We start from the raw sequence: 19720 nt of genomic DNA, 5'->3' as shown, positions 1-19720 counted from the left end.
TGACTCTTCATCAACAAGCGTATACGGTGAACAAGAATCAGCGTAGGCATGAATTCTTTTACCACCCAGTAGAATCTCACAAACAGGGTAATTAATTTCCTCCTCTAATTATTCTTGGTCTTTTATTTGAAAAATAAGCTTATTTTCACTACTATGCGATTCCTGTTCGTCATATACTACATGCACATCATTCTTAGTATCTTTTGTGTTGCAACATTTGGAAAAATGACCCACCTTATTACATATCCTACAAGTGACACTTTTTGCAGGACATCTGGGAAGATTTGCAAGATGATTGGTGTTGCCACAACGAAAACATTTGTACAATACTTTCTGCATTTTGGGTTTGCCTGCCACATTTCCCTTTGTGACCTTTAAAACATTTACATCATCTTTTAATCTCATTCACCTTGTTCTCTTCTTGAGAAACATCTTTACTGGTTCTCATTTCTTTAACACAGAAAGCTGTGTGCTCTATGCTTTTTGCTATTGTTATAGCTTCATCTAAATCAGGGTTTAGTGTTAGCAGTCTCTCTTGCACCTTATGGTCATTGGTACAGCGTACCAACTGATCTCTTATAAGAGAATCTGTAAGCACCCCAAAATCACAAGTTGCTGCGAGACCTCTTAAGTCTGCTATGTATGAGGTAACTTTTTCATTTTTACCTTGAGCTCTCTTAAAAAACGTGTGTCTTTCTAACACAACATTGATCTTATCTTTGAAATGTAAACTCAATTTCCTTAATGTAATTGTAAACACATCTTCGTCCCCTCACCTCCTTCCTCCTCCCCATCAGCCAAATCCTCATACACTTTCCTAGCTTCTGTACCTTTGTTGTGAAGTAGAATGTGTTGTTTCCAAACTGAGGAAAACTTTTCACCCCCAATTGCAATTAGGTAGGAGTGCAACATTTTTACCCATCTGTCCCATGGTATTTCAGGTTCTCCTTCATCATTTAAGAAAGGTGGTGGTTGGTTCATATTTGCCACCGACATTTTGAACTGTAGTAGTAAAGTACCAAAATTAGATATGAGCAGTAGCGAAAGACAGAAACAGTATAGAAATGTAGTGTGAAATACAGGAAAAAGAGAAAATATGGAGGGTACAGGAGAGAGAGAGAGAGAGAGAGAGAGAGAGAGAGAGAGAGAGAGAGACGAAGAATATAAGATGCTAAGAAAAAGAGAAAAAAAAATCATCTGAACTGGAATAGCACTGCTGATGCCTCTTCTGATTGGGATAGAAATACTGGTTCCCAAAAGCAGTCGAAAAGTAAAATGGCAGAATGATAATTTAGAATGGAAGGAAATAATGAGGCACAAACCGCTAAATTACAGTGGAGGGAAATACTTGTAGTAGAACAGCAGTACCAAATCAGCGCTTACAAAACGCCAATCCCTCAAATGAAGATGCACTGAGGCGAAATGTCAGGAGAAGGAATCACTGCCCCACGATGAAGCTGCTCCCTCCAGAGGTAGAGACGCCACTCTGCTCACACAGATCTCTTCACCAGGCAGGCGCTTGTTTTAATGCTACTCTCCTGAAGAATGACGCGCGACGATTCCATAAGCCAAATGAAACTGCTCCCTCCAGAGGTCGAGACACCACTCTCTTCACACAGGTCTCTCTACGCGGCAGGACGCTACTCTCCTGAAGAAGACGTGACGATAACTCAGGCAAACTCGCATGCACCTGAAATGCCACTACACGTAAATCACGTGACAGGAAAATCCGAAAAGCGAAGACGAACACGCCTCCACCTCAGCACCGGCACTGGCTCCGATAGGAAAAACGGTGCCTACAAACACTCCCAAAGGCAAAGGAGATTGTGATCCAAACTGGCTTCCTGCACCTCAGGGACGGCACTCACCGCAATGACAGGTGAAGACTCAAAGCGCTCCCACAGGCAGGGGAGAGTTGGCCACCTAAATATAGAGACAACACACACCGCCGAAGGTTAGAGGTGCAACAGAGCTTCCCAGAGCAGAGGAGAGTCAGCACAGTCGGATCGTGGATTTTAGAAGAGTGTCCAGGGTGAAGAGAGGCCTCGAATAGATACCTCCGCTTAAAATCTGGAGACCGAACTTCAAATTCCTTGAACATAAGGCGAAAACAATGAGGAGATAATGGACAAAAAGGGGGGGAAACTGACGCCGTCCCCCACACAGCTATGCCCTCGTCTCTGGAGTCCTCGTCGCCAAATTTGTAGTGATGAAGGTCCACACCAGATGAGGTAAAAGAAGATATTTATCACGTCAGTTTCCAAGCTCCTCTAACATGCCCTGCTGAGCTTACATCTCACTCAGAACGAACGTTCTAAATTGCCTTCATGCTGGACAGAACCAAAGGAGGAGGAAAAGGAGGGGGAGGCAGGGGCAAACCAAAGAAGAAGGAAGGATGCAAGGGTGAGGGTGGTAAGAGGAGAGGTTACAACAAGTACCAGACTTTACAGCTGTAATAGTTAGCGGTGCACTCAAAGTTGGCACTGTGCAATCATTGCAAATGGCATCTTGCACATTACTTCAAATGCCTTGAAGATAAGGCAAAAACAATGAGGAGATAATGGACAAAAAGGGGGGGAAACTGACGCCGTCCCCCACACAGCTACTCCCTCGTCTCTGGAGTCCTCGTCGCCAAATTTGTAGTGATGAAGGTCCACACCAGATGAGGTAAAAGAAGATATTTATTACGTCAGTTTCCAAGCTCCTCTAACATGCCCTGCTGAGCTTAAATCTCACTCAGAGCGAACGTTCTAAATTGCCTTCATGCTGGACAGAACCAAAGGAGGAGGGAAAGGAGGTGGGAGGCAGGGGCAAACCAAAGGAGAGGGAAGGATGCGAGGGTGAGGGTGGTAAGAGGAGAGTTTACAACAAGTACCAGACTTTCCATCTGTAATAGTTAGTGGTGCACTCACAGTGGGCACTGTGCAATCATTGCAAATGGCATCTTGCACAGTGCAAGTGGTCGTTTTCTGCCGCTCAAGTAGTTTTTACTGGAGCGGCAGCTTTCTCAAAGCAGACTGATAGTTTCTCATTGCGAGCGGTCGCGAGCATACGCGACCACTTGCAATGAAAAACCTGACCTCCCCGGGTTGAGAATCTCGCCAGGAGGTTTATTTTCCACGCTCGCGATCAGCAACTTCATGTTGCTGAACACAAATGAGGAAAAAGTCTCACCGGGATTTCATTTTGCTCGCTCGCGGTCGCAACTTGATGTTGAGGACCGCGAACAAAAAATGCCAACTATGCTACGCTACGTGTTTTTGCACTGTGCTATGAGCAATTCGCTTAGCGCGTAGTTGCACAATCTACGAGCGTAGCATAATTTTCCGTCCAACTGTAGACAGCACACACAAAGGGAGCTTAGGTGCCACCTGATGGGCCATCCTGGGCAGGATGAGAAGTTGGAGCTAGGCACAGCTTCACACTTACACCTGAATAGCCTTTGTCCTGTCCATACACAAAGGGCTGCATATCCCCTGTAGTGAGGCCAGAGCCAAGGCAGGAAGGGAAGGCCGCTGTGCACTTCAAAGCCCTTCCTTGAAGTACATTTCACTTCAAAGGCGCCAGTGGATATAAGGACTGGACTTTCGACTCTACCGCTTAGGTGCACTTCTGGACCTGTGGATACTCTTCCAGGAAAGAGGACTGCTGTGCTGTTGAAGGACTGCCACTATGCTGGACAGTGCTCTGTAAGAACTGTTTCCTTGCTGTGCTGACCTGCTGCCTTACTTGCCTGGGTGATAAGGACTGGACCCACATCACTTGAACCAAGAATCAGAGTGACTCCAAAGACTTGCTGGCTTCCCTCCTGATTCAAGTCTTGGGGACATAAATGAGTTCCAACTCAACTGCTACAGCACCTGGACTCTGCCTTCCGTGAGTCTGCCCTGCCAAGTGGCGCCAACCCAGTCCTGGATCCTTGGAAGTTGATTTGAAGTGCTGCTCCAGCAGAATCCACTCATTGCTATTGGAGCGAGTACTCTGAACCTGTCAATCACTTCCACTGCAGACGCATCACCGCCATTGCGAGGATTGACAATGGTGCATCGCGGACTGCATGGCAGATCGACTTCATTCCCTATGCATCATCACCATTGCACGGCTTGAAAATGCAGCATTGTCTTCCTTTATGGACCGTTGACTACCCATCACCTCACCTGCGCCCTGTATCTGCAACTAGTTTGCAGAGGGGGGCCAAAGCTGGTTACTGTATCCGACCTGCACTCCATCGTCGTTACCCTGACCTTTTGTATTTGACCCGGTCTAGTGCACCCAGATAGCTTCAGTTGGCGCTTCATGCTTTTAAGCACAACATTTCAGCTATCCATTCCAGAGTCATAACCTCGGTTCTGCTAATTGGATTTTTGTCATTTTGGTCTTGTTCTCTTCATTAAATTAAGCTCTGGTATTCTAACCAGGTTTGGTATCTTTTTGTGTGGTGCTTTCCCTGCTTTAGTGTTTGAAGTGTTGCACAAATACTTTGCACATATACTTTGCACATTCCCTCTTAAGTTAAGCCTGAGTGGTCTGTGCCAAGCTACCAGGGAGGGAGTACAGGTTAATCTACAGTGTGCTTGTGGCTTACCCATACTGTGGTTCCTGCTTAGACAGGGTGCCAACCAGGAACCCAATTTCTGACAGGGGGATTGTTGAGATGATAGCCTCAAGGTTCACCCCACAGAGAGAGAGATATGGCAAGACTGCTGCTGACCTTGTTGGGCTTTCCAGGTGGGCCTAGAGGATGGCTTCTGATAACCAGGTTTGAAAGAGGGAACTTCAGCAGACACAGACCAGGGTACCGTATGTCAGGGAGCTCCCGACATGGCACATGATTGCCATACCACATGGTGGCAATTGGAACAGACTTAGAAACTTACTGGAGTTGAGTCTTACAACAGCAGACAACCTTTCTGTTAATGCTGTGATAGTGGATTTTCAGTGCATCTGAGAGCAATATGACATTCCCGCTAGTGATTTTTTGTTTCATGGGGCACTTACAAGGAACATCAAACAAGGGTGACGGGCAGGGCTGCCGAAGCCCCAGATGCACAGGGGCTGCAGTGCATTTGTGAGATTCCCCAGGAGGCATCATGGGATGTCACTTTTCTATAGGGTTCCACAGGACTAGGCTAATTTGGGGCTTGGGCCCTAAGAGATCACTGGGAGCAAACAATGGGGACACCAATCACTGACACATACTGTAAAAGTATAGTCAGAATCACACCACTAGGGTCCCACAATAAGCGTTTCAAATGGATCCAATTTTATCACATTAGCACCTTCGAGTCTCATGATGAGCTCAGCTCGTCATGAGCCATGGTGCTCGTGTGCTCATGACGAGCTGAACTTGTCATGACTGTTAGAACGCTCGCATGCTGGGCAAATTCCCCTGCTGTGCGAGCGTTCTAAAGAAACGGGTGTGGTCATGACGAGCTCAGCTCATCATGAGCACGGGGCACTGTGCGCACCACCCCCCCCCGCCCCCCAGCACAGCAGGGGAATTTGCCCAGCTGTGAAGGGGTTAACAGAACACACTTGCCCTAGATGTGGTGAATATATTGACATATATCTGCATATGGTATGAGATTGCCCAGTCATCCAACCATTCTGGACAGGGGTGGAAACAATAATATCAACAGCAATGGGGAGGCAGTTTATAGGCTCTCCAGGGGCATTCCTGCTGGGATGGTTTACCTGCCGTAAGGCAGGTACAGTTACAAACAAATGTATAGGCTTGGTGCTCATACTTGTCAGTGCCAAATTCTACTTGTATGGAAGTCCTCTGGCAGCTCCACTGTACACTCATGGGTGATGGAACTTTGCAAATGAGCTGGCTGTGAGGGAGTTGCGCTATAGCAGGAGCCTAACAGGGGATTGCAACCCAGGAGTTGGACTAGGCCTGTAACCTCATATTGATTGACATTCCACTCTGTGGGAGAAGAGGGTTAAGTAAAATCTGGCATCTTGTGGTGTGGTGTCTCTTGAGCGCCAATGGGCGGGGGCCCCCACACAGTATGAATTGGCCTACACTTGCTCACCCACATTCCCTACTAACTTGCCACAAGCAAATTCCATGACTGCATGTATCCCCGGGGACTAATCCCCGCACTTACTTTGCATCACATATCATGTCATTCTCCCTCACCCTTTGGCGGGACTCTAAATTATTGTTCATTGCTTTGGTTCATTATTAAGCAGTATCACCATGTTAGAACTGTAGGATTCCCAGAGTTCATTGGATAAGCAGGATTGCACGCACCTTCTCAGTCCATGGCAGACTACAGTGGTATTGGGAACTTGTGCTTACGGATGTGATGTGTAAGATGGTAAAACTTAGTAAAATCCGTTTTCAAAAAAACGAATACATGCAGTACAGTTTCAAAGCCACCACTTGATGTTGATAGACATTATTTCTTAGATTAAACCAGTGTAGTATTAGAATGTAACAATAAAAACAGGCATAATAGTGGGAAATGATCCTTATAATGTGATGGATGACTAAACAGTATATTTCATACCTCTCTTCCTGATTTTCTTGAATAGATTTGAAGCACTGGGTCCAGTCAAATGCTTTTGGTTGCTTTTTAAGCCAGTTATCTATATATTGCAGGTTGGTGTCTAAATACTCCATGATAGTGATCTCCTTGAAGTATGCACATGTTGGGAAAAGCAGATGAATATTTACGAGAACCCCATATAAGACCAGTGTGTCTCCCTTCACAGATCCTATAAAAGAAATGAGCAACATGTTAAGACTTACATTAGGGGTAAGTGTGAATGTTAAAACTCATACTTTGAAAATGATAAATAATGGGTATGATAGAAAAAGAATAATTTTTAAAAGTTTTATTATAAACACATTTGCATGTTATTTCTCTGTATCTCTGGGTGAAGCAAGCTCTAGCTCAAGCTGTCGGGTTTCTGAAAACCTCAACCTATTTCTTATGACAAATGGTCCCTGATAACTTAATCAGTACTTGTTACTACCGTGGCTAACCAAGGCTGCATGCTAGTCATCTCTATGCATATGATCTATGTATTCAATCTGTATGAGAAGCTAGTAAATGTGTCTGCTGATATTCCAATCATTGCTTCTATGCCTCATTGTCTATTATTTTATGCCAATGATGTAATGCATATTGTAAGTAGAGAGAGAAAGTCATACATTAGTGAATTATAGCGTAGATTCAGAAGGACCAAATCCATGCTAGATTGTCAAAATACCTCTATGAGATAAACTTACATCCAGTCAAACTAAGTGATTCTCATTTATGTCCCCATTGGTCATTCTTTATATCTGGCCTGAATATGGTCCACTTGGAATTACATCGGATAATCCTTCCTTAAATAATTCCAAATAACATTTCATAGGTTATGTGTAACTCTTGCAAAAGTAATTATTTGATTCATACTCCCTTGCAACTCAGATGTGGCAAGCTCACTCAAGAAACTCCTCCTTAATTGCCATCTTATATACAGGTAACCTTCTGGTTGATTGGTAAAAGCTGATAACCTTCCTTGCCCTGCCTCCATCCCCTCCCATGGCCTTTTTCTCTACACTCCTTTATTTTACATCCAATCTACACAGAATTGTCTAGCTTTGTATCAACGTTCAATATATGGAAATCCCCATACCCAAGATTTGGACCATTTACTAGTGAAAATTAAGGATATCAAAATACTTGGAGAGGCTGAGCCCATCTGGTCTCTTTATATACCTAATCAAATACATATATAAAGAGACCAGATGGGCTCAGCCTCTCCAAGTATTTTGATATCTTTAATTTTCACTAGTAAATTGTCCAAATCTGTATTTCATGTTAGGAACATGGTGAATCAGATGCCAAATCTTATTGCCCATTTCAATTGTAAATATTAGGGGGGCTTTTTGGCAAAAGAAAATGTGTTGGGAATTGTTGATATAACTTTGGGAAGGGGTTTAGAAATGTTTCATTTCTACAAACTGGTTTGAAGAATTAATATGGTTCAATTGTGCACCCACAGCAGCATAACTTCATCCATGTGGTGACGCTAAATTTGCTCCTTACCTTCCCTACTAAGTTCAAGGCAGATGGTCTTTTATTGCCTGCTAAATAGTATGGACGGGAGTAAAACAATTCAATATTATACTTTCAATTAGACATGCGTTATAGGACAACAGACTCCGAATTCCAGTTTTGGTTATAAGGCCAAAAATAATTGAATATAAACACATGTCAATATCAGGGTATATAGATACATAGAAATCAATACAGATCCAAGTCTACGTATATAAATCATTCGGCATAAGAGACTTAATATAATGAACTCCAAAATCAAAATTCAACAAAGGATAGAAGCTGAGTCCAATTCTCTTTTCATTTGAGATAAAAACAAAAGTATCTTTCCCTACTCTGCTCTAAATGAGAGTCCTAACTATTTCCCCAATATCCTATCCCAAAGGTGAAAGCACGTGTTGACTTCTTAAGAACTACTCACGTCCAATGGTCTTAAAGCTATGGCGCTCGCTCTAAGATGCTCCTTCTCCTCCGAAATAGGCAGAAGTCTCCATAATCTGTCCCTGCGCACCATACAAAAAGACAATGTTCAACCCACAATACGTCGTATTCATTGACACCATCCTTCAGTTAGTTTCCAGAGAAGCCTTTAATTAAATTAATTATTTTCCAGTGGCCTTGGTTCCGAGAGAGGCCAGACATGAAAGTGCCCTCCATTTTTGCCTCCCAGACTTCTTCAAAGACATTCCGAGTATCTCCTTACATCTAAGAATAACGAGGGCAAATTCCGGCACCTGAAGTAGGATGAGAACATACTATCTTCGTACAAAAAGGAATACCCCTGACACCATAAATCACACAATTGATTTGCTAACATAGGAACCGGGACATACAGTTCACTGTCAACAAGAGCAAAACTGAGATGAACTTCTTAGACCTTCTAATTAAACACGAAGAAGGTCACATATACATGACTCTCTATACCAAAACTACAGACAGAAACACCTTTCTACATTATGGCAGCTTCCACCAAAGACATTTAAGAGATAACTTGCCCTTTAGCCAATTTATGAGAATTCACAGGAATTGTACAAAAAAGGAGGATTACTTCACAAATGCCACAATTCTTGTAGAAAAACTACAAACAAGAGGTTATCCAAAAAAACTTCTAAAAAAAGCTATGAAAAGAGCGTGGTATGTTCCAAGAGAATCTCTGTTAACTCCAAAAAACAAAGAAGAAAATTCTCCGCTGGTTTGCGTCACAACCTTCTCTGGAGTGACAAATGAAATCCAAAAGATCATAAGAAAAAATTGGATCACAGTGAAAAGTATTGAGCAGTTCAAAAATCTGCCTATCTTCGCATTAAAAAGAAATTCAAGCATTAAAGATAAACTTGTAAGAGCTAACACAAATATAAGAAGACAAGATACATCGTTGAGATCTATGTTATCGCTACCACCAGTGAAAGGACACAAAAAATGTGGGAATTGTGTTTCATGTGAAAACACCATAGAAGGAACCAAATTCCAATATGGAACAAAATACATTGTCCATGAAGAATTTACAAATTGCAATACGCAAAATGTAATCTATTGTGTGCTATGCCCCTGCATGAAAGCCTATATAGGCAAAACAAGCCAGCAAATAAGAAAAAGGATTACACAACACAGATCTCGTATCAAATGTAAAACTCAAAATGCTCCGATGGTGGCACACTGCATTGAGATGGGACATTCGGAGAAAGACATTAAGTGGACAGTACTTAAACATATTGTGGGTAATAACGTGGAAAACGTCATGTCCAATTTTGAGGCAAAAATTATCTTATACTTGAACACAATAGAAAACGGATTGAATGAGATGTCAGAACTTACACACTGTATGTAATCAGAATCAGCATTTTAAATCAGATGGAAAAATCCACAAAACAATCAATGTAATATTGACCAAAAAACATCGACATGGACAATGTGAACAAGGCTCCTGGAAATGTTAATGGAATCGTACCCCTTATGCATACAAGCCAATATCCAACGGCCCGAAAGAACAACACAATGTATAGGAAGAGAAATCACGACCTAAGGAAAACATGTGAGATCGTACACGGAAGCGTCCGTCAGTATACAAGCCAAAGCTGAAAGAACTCCAATACCCAGCGGCCCGAAAAAACGATTCAAGGAAAATCACGTCCAATGAATCACGTGACATCAAACACGGAAGCAATCAGCTAAGAAGACGAGGACGCCGAAGGAGCGGAAAGGAGACAGAAAGTGCCGGTAGTACGCCGAAAGAGAGGAGACGGAGAGCCTCGTGAGACGCAGTGAAGCGGAGAACAAGAGACATCATGCATAAATAAGGTATGAAGTTGCACCTGAAATTTGGCGAAAAGATGAAACGCAAGCCAGGAGCAATGCGCAATACTCTGTACACAACATGCCCTGTACGCACTGAAAATGACGTGGCGAAGAGATGAAACACAAGCCAGTAGCAATGCGCAACATTTTGTACAAAGCTCGCCCTGTGCACAACGAAAGTCCATATTAATCAACCTGGTTTAATGAGAATGTTACCAAAAATCGACAAGACAATCGATATAAGACTAGAGGAGGTCCGTTTCTAGACAGATTCACAACAACTGTCGTTTTTACCAACAGCTCAAAGACATAAATTGAGTGCAAGACTCTCACGCCTAAGGCCCTTGAAAGAAAATAAAACATCGGACATACCGCTCATTGAAGTACACCACAGGAAGGGTATGTAATGCATTTATACATATAAACACAGATGTTGGAAGCTGACCAAAAAGATACTTCCGAGACTAAAACAAGTATGTTCTGACTCTCAGGTGACAATTGACAAACACGCCCCCCCCAACAACAAGAAGGCGGGCATGTATGTTAAACAAACACAGGAAACGACATGTATAATAATATATACAATGTACTATGACTAAGATGCAGATTCGAGTTACTAAAAGAGATATATTTATCATTATCTTTTATAGATATAAAGTTGTCCTACACCACACAAAAATACAGCCCTGAGGAAGACCTTAACAAAACGTGATAATGAAGGTCCAACACCAATAAGGTCGAAACGCGTCGGCGAGACTATGAATGTGCATATAATCACAAGTGAATGTGAACAATTTTTCTAATATCTGGTGAACAAAAGACTGATTCCCGGTTACATGTATTATGAATTATTAATGTAAACTCCAAAGTGGTGATTACAATGCCAAAAGGACCATAAGACACATATGTGGACTTGATCAAGAAAGGAGTTAATCTTGACAAGATTAAAAAAGTAGGACTTTTTTGGTTGTATACATTGAAAGCAAATATGAACTAAGAGAATGTATAACCTTGCAAATTGCAGTTAAAGTAAGATTTCGTTTGAGTTAACAAAATTGTTGATTTCATGCTCTGACGAACGGATGTAGATATATGTACAGTATGATGAATAAGGTGTAAATATTGTAGATGTATTATATAGAAACTGAACAATAAGTGTGCATCACTAATGAAAATATATATATAATAAGTAGTAAAACAGTTTTTGATAACACAGAGTCAATTAAAAAGGCTTCTGTTAGCAAATCAATTGTGTGATTTATGGTGTCAGGGGTATTCCTTTTTGTATTATAAGTTTAATTGATTCAAACCCCTGTCTCCTTAAAGAATCATCCCCTTTATATAGACAGATTTCGGGGTAGACACCACGTCTACGAGGGAATTGTACAGAAAAAAGTAAAAGTATATACATTGAGCAGGATATTTGTTTGATCCGGGCTTTGAAAGTTAGAGGCACACATAACAGTCCCTAAATTGGACTACTCAGATTAGAATTACAGAAATGATCCTCTCCAAATGCAATTTCGAGTCAGCAGCAATCAGCAAAGAACACCATTACATTGTATATAAATGTCAGAACCTAAGACCTTAAGTTTCAGAGAAGAAGATATTGAAGAATTCTTAAAAAGACCGTCCACACTTAACCCAGGAACTAAAGCCACTAATCCCAGTCAACAATCCGAGGTCGAGAAAATAACTAGACTTAAAAAGAAACAAATAAGAACCGCACTACATGGGGAAGTCCTCTTTGAACATATGAGAGCAGGAACAATACCAGTAGGTCTGCAAGTCAAAAATGTTCCGGTGATTTTTGTTGATCAACCTGAATATCTAGAGGGTTTCAGCCATATAGGAATAAAATGCTCAAGAGATTGGATGTTCCATTCAATTAAAACAGCAGAACGCTTGAGTCTTAAAGTACTTGAATTAATCCAAGAGCTGGAGGAGGCCCTGAAAAACAACACAGCAATTGAGAACGCACAAGCACTACTATTAAAATTACAAAAAGAAAACGAAGTATTCAAGAAAACAACAGAAGACGCTAAAAAATTCAAACTCCAAAAAGACATCAGTAACTTCTCTGAAAACAAGACCTACCCTTACTTAGACAAGGATCTCTATAAACAACCTCAAAACACAGGAGCATTACGCACATACGGAGGAAGAAGCAGAAGACAATTTCTGACCTTTTCAGATGCTTCTTCGTCGTCAGAGAGCTCAAGTGACACAAATCCATCAACAAGTGCAGCCACAAACCAACAGGGACAAAACTATCAATCGGCACCTTTTTTAGGCAGAGGAAATCGCCGACCCAGAGGCAGAGCAAGATGGTACAATCCTCAACCAGGACAAATTAAACGAGGAGGAATGTCTACCGCTGGTGATCACAGAAGAAAGTCCAATCTACAATATATCGGAGTATGAATTATCACCGCAAGAAATGAATGTGCTACGAAGAGGGCTGTCATTTATACCCACAGTAAGACCAGATTTAAGACTGACCAAATTAGAAATCATACAATTCTTTAGAAAAATGAGATTGAAAATCTTCTTTGAGGATACACCTAACTATGTGGAGCGTAACTACTCTGGATTAAAAAACCAGTCCACGTTCTTTCCAAATGCTACCAATATGCCAATTGAGCTATTGACTTTTGAGAAAAATGTACTAAGAGATCTGGCAAACCTAGAGAATAAAAGAACTTTTACTAAATGGAACATGCCACAACAAGAAAAACTGGCTTTGGAAAATCTGAAAAAGAATGACACAATCATCGTCAAGCCAGCCGATAAAGGCGGGGGAGTGGTGATACTCCAACGTGAAAAATATGAAGCCGAAGTACTTAGGCAACTAAGTGATCAACAGTACTACAGAAGAACGGATGAAGATTGGAACAACAAAATAAAGTCCAAATTAGAGACATTAAAGAACATCGGAGAAAATGAGGGATGGCTATGAAAAAAGGAAGCAAAATTCCTGATTAATGAAAACCCAAGGACACCACTTATGTATATTTTACCCAAGATTCATAAGGACCAAAGGAATCCGCCGGGAAGGCCAATAATATCTGGAGTAAATTCCATACTAGAACGTCCAGCTAAATATGTGGATACCTTCCTAAAACCTCTCGTATCTGGCACAACAAGCTATATTAAAGATACCATGTAGGCAATTAACATTCTAGAGCACCAACCGTTTGAGGAGGAAGAAGAATTTTTAGTCACATTGGATATCGTAAGCCTTTACTCTAATATCCAACAAGAAGCAGGGTTAGAGGTGATGAAAATCTTCTTAGAGAAAAGAGATCGTCCACACAATGTGCCAACAGACTTCATTCTGCAACTGGCAGAAATATGCTTGAAAAATAACTTTTTCACATTCAATGGCAGTAAGTACATTCAAGTCAAGGGCACCGCGATGGGGTGTCCTTTTGCCCCAGAAATGGCTATAATGTTCATGGCAATGTTCGAAGAAAGATGGATCTTCTTTAATAACCCATATGAAAAATGTGGTACCGTTACATAGATGACGTCTTCATGCTATGGCGAGGAAGTGAGGAACAACTATCAGATTTCACCAGATGGTTGAACGATAGGAACCGGGACATACAGTTCACTGTCAACAAGAGCAAAACTGAGATGAACTTCTTAGACCTTCTAATTAAACACGAAGAAGGTCACATATACACGACTCTCTATACCAAAACTACAGACAGAAACACCTTTCTACATTATGGCAGCTTCCACCAAAGAAATTTAAGAGATAACTTGCCCTTTAGCCAATTTATGAGAATTCACAGGAATTGTACAAAAAAGGAGGATTATTTCACAAATGCCACAATTCTTGTAGAAAAACTACAAACAAGAGGTTATCCAAAAAAACTTCTAAAAAAAGCTATGAAAAGAGCGTGGTATGTTCCAAGAGAATCTCTGTTAACTCCAAAAAACAAAGAAGAAAATTCTCCGCTGGTTTGCGTCACAACCTTCTCTGGAGTGACAAATGAAATCCAAAAGATCATAAGAAAAAATTGGATCACAGTGAAAAGTATTGAGCAGTTCAAAAATCTGCCTATCTTCGCATTAAAAAGAAATTCAAGCATTAAAGATAAACTTGTAAGAGCTAACACAAATATAAGAAGACAAGATACATCGTTGAGATCTATGTTATCGCTACCACCAGTGAAAGGACACAAAAAATGTGGGAATTGTGTTTCATGTGAAAACACCATAGAAGGAACCAAATTCCAATATGGAACAAAATACATTGTCCATGAAGAATTTACAAATTGCAATACGCAAAATGTAATCTATTGTGTGCTATGCCCCTGCATGAAAGCCTATATAGGCAAAACAAGCCAGCAAATAAGAAAAAGGATTACACAACACAGATCTCGTATCAAATGTAAAACTCAAAATGCTCCGATGGTGGCACACTGCATTGAGATGGGACATTCGGAGAAAGACATTAAGTGGACAGTACTTAAACATATTGTGGGTAATAACGTGGAAAACGTCATGTCCAATTTTGAGGCAAAAATTATCTTATACTTGAACACAATAGAAAACGGATTGAATGAGATGTCAGAACTTACACACTGTATGTAATCAGAATCAGCATTTTAAATCAGATGGAAAAATCCAAAAAACAATCAATGTAATATTGACCAAAAAACATCGACATGGACAATGTGAACAAGGCTCCTGGAAATGTTAATGGAATCGTACCCCTTATGCATACAAGCCAATATCCAACGGCCCGAAAGAACAACACAATGTATAGGAAGAGAAATCACGACCTAAGGAAAACATGTGAGATCGTACACGGAAGCGCCCGTCAGTATACAAGCCAAAGCTGAAAGAACTCCAATACCCAGCGGCCCGAAAAAACGATTCAAGGAAAATCACGTCCAATGAATCACGTGACATCAAACACGGAAGCAATCAGCTAAGAAGACGAGGACGCCGAAGGAGCGGAAAGGAGACAGAAAGTGCCGGTGGTACGCCGAAAGAGAGGAGACGGAGAGCCTCGTGAGACGCAGTGAAGCGGAGAACAAGAGACATCATGCGAAAATAAGGTATGAAGTTGCACCTGAAATTTGGCGAAAAAATGAAACGCAAGCCAGGAGCAATGCGCAATACTCTGTACACAACATGCCCTGTACGCACTGAAAATGACGTGGCGAAGAGATGAAACACAAGCCAGTAGCAATGCGCAACATTTTGTACAAAGCTCGCCCTGTGCACACGAAAGTCCATATTAATCAACCTAGTTTAATGAGAATGTTACCAAAAATCGACAAGACAATCGATATAAGACTAGAGGAGGTCCGTTTCTAGACAGATTCACAACAACTGTCGTTTTTACCAACAGCTCAAAGACATAAATTGAGTGCAAGACTCTCACGACTAAGTCCCTTGAAAGAAAATAAAACATCGGACATACCGCTCATTGAAGTACACCACAGGAAGGGTATGTAATGCATTCATACATATAAACACAGATGTTGGAAGCTGACCAAAAAGATACTTCCGAGACTAAAACAAGTATGTTCTGACTCTCAGGTGACAATTGACAAACACGCCCCCCCCAACAACAAGAAGGCGGGTATGTATGTTAAACAAACACAGGAAACGACATGTATAATAATATATACAATGTACTATGACTAAGATGCAGATTCGAGTTACTAAAAGAGATATATTTATCATTATCTTTTATAGATATAAAGTTGTCCTACACCACACAAAAATACAGCCCTGAGGAAGACCTTAACAAAACGTGATAATGAAGGTCCAACACCAATAAGGTCGAAACGCGTCGGCGAGACTATAAATGTGCATATAATCACAAGTGAATGTGAACAATTTTTCTAATATCTGGTGAACAAAAGACTGATTCCCGGTTACATGTATTATGAATTATTAATGTAAACTCCAAAGTGGTGATTACAATGCCAAAAGGACCATTAGACACATATGTGGACTTGATCAAGAAAGGAGTTAATCTTGACAAGATTAAAAAAGTAGGACTTTTTTGGTTGTATACATTGAAAGCAAATATGAACTAAGAGAATGTATAACCTTGCAAATTGCAGTTAAAGTAAGATTTCGTTTGAGTTAACAAAATTGTTGATTTCCTGCTCTGACGAACGGATGTAGATATATGTACAGTATGATGAATAAGGTGTAAATATTGTAGATGTATTATATAGAAACTGAACAATAAGTGTGCATCACTAATGAAAATATATATAAAATAAGTAGTAAAACAGTTTTTGATAACACGGAGTCGATTAAAAAGGCTTCTGTTAGCAAATCAATTGTGTGATTTATGGTGTCAGGGGTATTCCTTTTTGTATTATAAGTTTAATTGATTCAAACCCCTGTCTCCTTAAAGAATCATCCCCTTTATATAGACAAACATACTATCTTCGAGCACACTAAGGATTCATTTAATTACAATTCTTGAGCAACCAAGGAGAAATGAAACTCAAAACAACCTACAGTTTTGGGCCTACAATTCAGTCAACTTATACTAAATACAAATACATTACACAAGTATAATTTCAACCTGCACATTACACATACAGGAAAAATAAATTTCTTTAATACATACAAAGGCCTACTTAAATGTGCACATTACATTTTGATGCTAATATAACTCGAATAAATGCATCTTAATATTCATGAAACACTGCAAATGATAAAAATACATATGAGTGCATTTAAACCATGAGTATAGTGCACCCATACAATTTAGAGTGCTATAAGCGATCTGTCACTTGCGACAAATGTATCTTGAGAGGAGATTTGTTCATTTTTTGACCAATATTGCTCTATTGTCTTCTTAGTGTTAAATCTAAAGAAGAGTATTTTCTACATCACTCTCTAGAGCATTTATTTAGTTCTGATAGTGCTTCTGTGCTGCTCTGGCAATGCTCTTCTGAAAGAGGAGCATGAGAGGGCACTGTGTATCTAGGTTGGTGGTTCCCTATCACTCTCTTAGAGCTGAAACAATTTAAAGAATTACAGAATTTCATTTATTTATGTGAAGTAGGCACACGGTTATGACCAAAGCTCCTGTTCTATTGAAAGCAATGAACAACAGAATGAAAAAAACTTTCAATTGCATTTTTTATTTCCTGATGAAAGCCCTTTACCCAAGAGGGTTCGTTTTAGGGTCTGAAATATGTTGAACATTTTCTAGAACAATTGGACCATTATATCCTTACCCCCGTAAAACAACCTTTTAATCATACACAAACAACTGCTACTAAAGGGATACCTTGATTTTTTGATGGTATTTTTATTAGGGAAACCCCGGCTAGAGAAATAATTAATGTGCTCTCTGGAATATGGTTGAGCCTAGTTTTTAGGGACCAGGATGAGACCCATTGATGAACCATGACACTACTGGAGTGGGTGAGGGTCCAACAAAGAAAAAAAAGTGTTTTCTTCGCCAGCAGCATGATACATTGATGCCAAATCTTTTTCCTCATGACAGTAGGTTAGGTATGGGATACTTTTTGGCAAGCTATTAGTCTGTAGAGGGAGGGTGTATCCCATTTCCTCTACTTTCAGTCTCTCTTCCTTTTTGGTAGGGCGGCTCTTACAACTCCCTCATCCAGGTCTGCGTTTGACTGTGGTTAGACTCCGTCTTACTTCAGTCAACTGAAAGCCAGCTTCTTCCCATCCATATTTTCCCCGAGAATAAGATAATGGAAGCTGTGAGGAGAACATGTGTAATGCCAAATCAAATAATAACTGGTTAATATTGAAATTGGTTATAGTGTGGAAAATGTGTGTAAGGAAATCATGCCATGCTGTTCCAATTGGTCATGAACAAAACTGGCAATGCTGTTCTAAGTCATGGATAATTAAAATTATATACTAATTTAGCACGGTGGAAAAAAATGGACGATGTGTTAAGCTGGTGTAATGTCATCTGTCAATAATAAACTTATTTCTTCTTGTGAAAACTGACAATGGTGTGGTAACAAACTGTATAACTGAGCATTCCACAGTAACTGGACATAAATTAAATTGACAATATTGTTTTAGCTTGCGTACTGTACTAAGCATGAAGAGCAACTTTGGAATAATGGAAAATTACCAGCATGCCTAAAGGAAACAGACCTACAAATGCCAATTTTACAAATTGGTAACTGGTCAAAATGTGCTCAATGGGCCTGATGGAATCTGCTGTGATGTGCTAAATAGTTATACAGAAAATGTCAATGCTTTCCTAGCAAACCATAAATGAAACTGTGAATGATACACTGCTGATCAAAACTGAAACTGGCAATGGTATACTTACTGAAATTAGTGAAAACTCCCTCTGTTCTGCTAACAGGACATAATGGCTACAATACAAAGTGATAAACTGAAATGTTGGGAGTGGCCCACCATCCAATTGGTATGGGTAGCAGGTTTCAATGAGAGAACTCTCTGTCTGATCTCCTTAGCTTGACGAGTACACACAAAAGGGGTGGGAAGAGTAAATAATAACACCATATATACTAATACGGTGCAAGATAGAGCCAGCCCCAATAGGGCAAATCACTCTATTTGAAAAAACTGCCCTCACTCATATACCGAAGTATGTGACATGCTTCATCATTGGGCCTGCTTACAATACGCCCTGGTGTACCCCACACAGGACGGAGCATAAGGGAGGGGATTTTTTTTTTATAAATTCCACTTAACACAACATATAGTCAAACAAACTAAACAGACACAACACTTAACACATCCAATGAGAGAACAGAGGATGGGAAAATGCCTTCAGGAGATAATTAGGAACCTCAAGGCTTCCCTCCTACCACTGCCAGAGTCAACATGTTTCAACCGCTCTTGATGCGCCTGTATGGTCACTCCGGTCTTCGTCAGGACCGTCGCATTCGGTTTGTCTCAGGGTACCCCCGTAATCCGGAGGAAAGTTAGCGACGCATACTGGAAAAGTATAGTCAGAATCACACCACTAGGGTCCCACAATAAGCGTTTCAAATGGATCCAATTTGATCACATTAGCACCTTCGAGTCTCATGTTCTCTCATTTTTTAATCCTGGTAGAGGTGCCAAGTAAAGTCTAATAAAGTTTGTTTTCTGGTTGACACCTTTAATCAGTTTTAAATCACTCCTCATACTGCACAATTTCTTTGTCGCACTTTTCGGTTTGGAAACACATGGTGTTTGCACTATTTTCACCTCATTGGATGTGTTAAGTGTTGTGTCTGTTTAGTTTGTTTGACTATATGTTGTGTTAAGTGGAATTTATAATTTTTTTCCCCCTCCCTTATGCTCCGTCCTGTGTGGGGTACACCAGGGCGTATTGTAAGCAGGCCCAATGATGAAGCATGTCACATACT

The 19720-nt window shown here is 40.5% G+C and overlaps 1 protein-coding gene across 1 annotated transcript in view; it reads right to left on the bottom strand.

Moving 5' to 3' along the window:
* The window catches only part of LOC147683740 (nicotinamide N-methyltransferase-like), a 60903-nt gene that overhangs the window by 9825 nt on the left and 31358 nt on the right, over window positions 1-19720 (bottom strand). The window contains exon 2 of the mRNA XM_086942570.1: window positions 6519-6726. Within this exon, the coding sequence (XP_086798696.1) occupies window positions 6519-6726 (208 nt within the window). The remainder of the gene's footprint in view (window positions 1-6518; window positions 6727-19720) is intronic.

The sequence above is a fragment of the Lissotriton vulgaris genome, chromosome 11, assembly GCF_964263255.1.
Source record: "Lissotriton vulgaris chromosome 11, aLisVul1.2, whole genome shotgun sequence".
Lineage (NCBI taxonomy): Eukaryota > Metazoa > Chordata > Amphibia > Caudata > Salamandridae > Lissotriton > Lissotriton vulgaris.
This window is presented reverse-complemented; position numbering and strand designations above follow the sequence as displayed.